Below are 3866 nucleotides of genomic sequence, written 5' to 3' on the forward strand. Positions count from 1 at the left end.
TTGGGAGAGGGGCGAAGCCGGTGCCCCCGGCGTCGGCAGGGCGCGGGGAGAGTCCTTGCGGGAAGGTCCCGCCTTGCGCCGGAGGGTACGGCGGGCTGGAAGGCTCCGAGGCCTCGGTGCTTGGTCTGATGCCGAAACCGGTAAGGAGAGCGTTTCGTGACCCCTCCTCGGATGTCCGAGGTGCTCACGAAAGGTAGCCGATGTCCGCCTGTCTGCAGGCGTAAAGTACCCCGCAACGAGGGACGGAAAGAAATGGGGTCAGCCCTTCCTAAATAAGAATTGTTTACATACCACTGGTATCCAAACACTGAAACAGTGAGTAACTTAACGGCGTGTATATAATACCGTGAGAGAGACACTGATTCAAACACGGGTAAAGCAAACCCTTGAGGCTAACTGCGCTCTGAGCCGATGTATGAAGAATGCTGTACGGCAAATATGGAGCGTGACCTGTGCACCGCTGCCTCTCTGCAGCACATGTTGTATAACTGCTATCGGAAGTCAATCTGGCTAAAATCTGTGTCGGCTTAAAACTATTCTTTGTCTAAGGCTAGAATTTTTTGTTGTTGTTGGAAGGCTGTTCTGATTAAATAGCTCGGTGATGCATCTTGCAGCCTTTCAGAGCTAAAAACGTTTTTAGCACGTTAAAAAGCATAGCTCTCCAAAGTCAAAAATGTCTGGTGCGATATTGCTAAATAAATGGGAACAGCAGTGGTGGTTGTCTGAATTATAGGCATGCCGTTTGAGCACAAACAAGTCCCTGCTACTGTTTTCTCTGTAAACTGCTTTTTGCCAAGAATCTCGAACTCTGCTTCGTTTCTTTGAATCCAAAAGTTTCCAGCTCAAGAATGAATTTGCAAGACTGTAACTCACTTAAAACTTGCATAAAGGAAAATCGATTGTGGGCTCTTATTTAAGAAAGCAAGTGTTCCTAGACTCTGGGGAGAGGGGATCAAGGTAAAGCCTCAGTGGCAGGGAGTGGAAACACCGTAACTGTGTCGCTGCACTTCCTTCTGCATTTGTATCATATAAAAACACTTTTAATGTTCATTTGATGTGCCTGCTGGTGCCTGTGCAGGTTTTCATAGGTGTTACAGGAACCTAAGATATTGCCTAGCCTGGGAGAAAATAAAGCTTAATCTTGCATTCTTTGGTGTGGGTACTTGAATGCTTGGGGTACTTGCGTCAATACTCTGTCACTTTTATTTAAAAAATAAAGGGGGGTGTGGGGGGGTGGAATTTCCCGAAGGTGCTTGGCTGTCATTTGGGCACCAAAGTGAAATGGCTGGGCTCCAACATGACTTCAGTGCCCAGCTTCATTAGGAGAAAATCTGCTTACTTTTGTGCAGGGAGCTAGGGTGAGTTTATAGGGATCTGCAGGCCCAGTAGATCTGGTGATCTGCTGATCTTTGCCTTTGGACTAGTTTGCCTTTCTCCTGGAACCACGGATCTGGCAGAAGCGGGTGGGAGAGCAACATCTCGTTTCCATTTGATGTAGGGGGCAGAGGACTGTCCCAGCTGTTGTTTCCGTTATCCTCAGCGCATGTCTCGGCTCTGATGCTGTTCCTCCAGCAGAATCATGGAAACCACATGATTAAGGTGTTCTGAGTTGTTCGTTCTGCAGGCTTTCTTGGTGCCACTTTATATCACCATGCCTCAGTTTCCTGAGCATAAAGTCTAGGTGGGAGTAGCTCATTACTGCCAAGAGGAGGTGATGATAAATTCATTTATTTTTACCAGCTGTTTGTATCTGCAGTGGGAAGTAATGTCGAAAAAACCTCTGAAGGAGGTTTTTGATATATACTAGGTCATGCTATTCAGATTGGTGAAGCTATTTATAAGTGTCCAGCTGACACTGACATCCTGGAATGTAGTGACACTTAGGTTTGGATAATGTGTTTTCAAAACTCCCCAGATGCATGCTTCCCTTGTACAGTCCTCCAGAATGCCTCTGTCTCCAGCACAATAAAGTTCCCTTGAAGTGCTGCTGTTGGAAATGACCAACAAAAGCAAATGAAAGGAAGCTCGCCCATAGAAAGCTGCCTCTAAGGCAGCAGAATCACACCAGCGGTGCTCAAGACCGCCTTTGTTTTTGTGAATGTAATGCTTGTGAGAGAGATTGGCTTCGGCCCCTGGAGACTGAAGTTTTCTGCTGATCTGCCGTGGGAATGTGGCTCACCACTGCCGTGTTCAGGGCTGGGTCTGCAGGCATCGCTTCTAGATACCCTAGGCCAGTTGTCTTCGTTACAGTTACCGCCAGAGTGGAAAGAAAACTGATGAAATTTCATTCAATTATGAAATACTTTAATATGTCATCAAAACTCAGAGCTTCTCCATTGCCTGTTCTGGCCAGTGCTGAGCTAGCACGTGATGACTGTGTGCTGAGGCAGACACTGGCAGTATTAGCAAAGATGTTGGTATGTTGAGCGGGAAACAGCCCAACCACCACGTGCAAGCGGAAGCCAGAAAGTGCGTGAAATGCAGCAGGGAAATACAGAAGCTCTGGAGGAAGCTAGAAAAGCTGGAAGGAGAAGAAGTGATGGAGAAGCTACTGGAGATGTGTAGGAGAATAAATGGGATGAGATGTGAGACCGAGACTGTAAGACTGTTTTGCTTTTGAGAAGCTTTTTCAACCCCCCAAACCTGTTGCTTTTTCCTCTTTTTAAATAAAACCCATCGACCTCCTGAAATGCTGTCACCTAACTATCCACGTTAACCCATTGTCTTACTTGGAGGTGCAAAGGCAGTTCCTTGGGCTCTAAACTAAGCAGCTGCGTGCTCTCAGATGCGGGCATGTGAGGAGGAGCAGGTGCCTTCAGCCTTAAGGTTGGGCTGAGGTAGGAATTTAACATTATGCCGTAATGAAAATGTCATGGCTGATTGCTTTGTGTGTGGACAAGGGATTTGTGAACATCAGGGCCCAGTGAAGAGAGTACTGGCTGCGTGCACGTAGCTGTGTGTGAGCTGTGGTTGCGGGGTGGCTGTCTACCTGCAGTCCTGAGATGTCCCTTCATGTTAGTGATTGATAGCTAGGCTTTTACTGGTAGCTTTACTATAAATTGATGCCCCTTGGAAGATCTTGCCAGAAAAAACACCACTTTATACCTTTATCAGAGGAAAGCTGAACAACATCTTCCTCACTGGAAATAGACAATGGGATTTTTTTTTTGTTTGAGCTGGGGGGGGTCTGGCCAGTTTGGCAGCTTTGTGTGAGCGTTACCTGTTTACATTACACACCGCTGCCGCCTTGTGACCTGCTCCCAGCTCTGTGGGAGGAGAGGGACCTTTGCACCGTGCCTGTTCCTGCCATAACTGCCTGGGCTGCGATAAACTTCATGCATTTCTGCTGCTGCTGTTTTCTGTAAGCTCGTGTTTTCTCTTATTGACTGCACAGCCTAAATCTGCTCCTCCGTGTGTGAAGGGGCCAGCATTATACCTTAGTCCGTGAAAGATGGGCATGAGAAGTGGGCTGAGAAGAGCTCTGTGTACCGTGGCTAGGGCAGAGCGGTTGCCAGAAGACTTATCACTGCAGGTCCTAAGCACAGGCTTACATTTTCTTACAAACTCTCAAGGAAAACGTTTCCATGGCTCAATTCCAGTGGAAACTGGGGTTTGTTTGGATTTGGCTATTCGCCCTGCCCTGTTTTTTGCCCAGCGAGCAGCACCGTTTGGAAGTTCCAGGGTTAAATTTCCTTGTCTGTTTTTGTCATTCAATTATTTTACCTTTAGCCTGGAAAAACTCAAGTGATCCCCCATGCAGTGTGGAACAGAAGTGACAGATTTTTCTCCAAGCTGGTAACGTGCACCAGGAAGCGAGCCCAGCGGGAGCAGCCCTTTCCCTCCCTGCCCTGGCCAGCTCTTCTGCC

The 3866-nt window shown here is 47.6% G+C and overlaps 1 protein-coding gene across 1 annotated transcript in view; it reads right to left on the bottom strand.

The window, feature by feature from the left end:
- Positions 1-2852, bottom strand: part of SOWAHA (sosondowah ankyrin repeat domain family member A) — a 13286-nt gene extending 10434 nt beyond the window's left edge. The window contains exons 1-2 of the mRNA XM_009331467.1: positions 2730-2852; positions 73-212 (exon numbers count right to left, since the gene is read on the bottom strand). Of these exons, the coding sequence (XP_009329742.1) occupies positions 73-212; positions 2730-2852 (263 nt within the window). The remainder of the gene's footprint in view (positions 1-72; positions 213-2729) is intronic.
- Positions 2853-3866: the final 1014 nt, after the last annotated feature.

Source organism: Pygoscelis adeliae, unplaced genomic scaffold, assembly GCF_000699105.1.
Source record: "Pygoscelis adeliae isolate BGI_AS28 unplaced genomic scaffold, ASM69910v1 Scaffold108, whole genome shotgun sequence".
NCBI lineage: Eukaryota > Metazoa > Chordata > Aves > Sphenisciformes > Spheniscidae > Pygoscelis > Pygoscelis adeliae.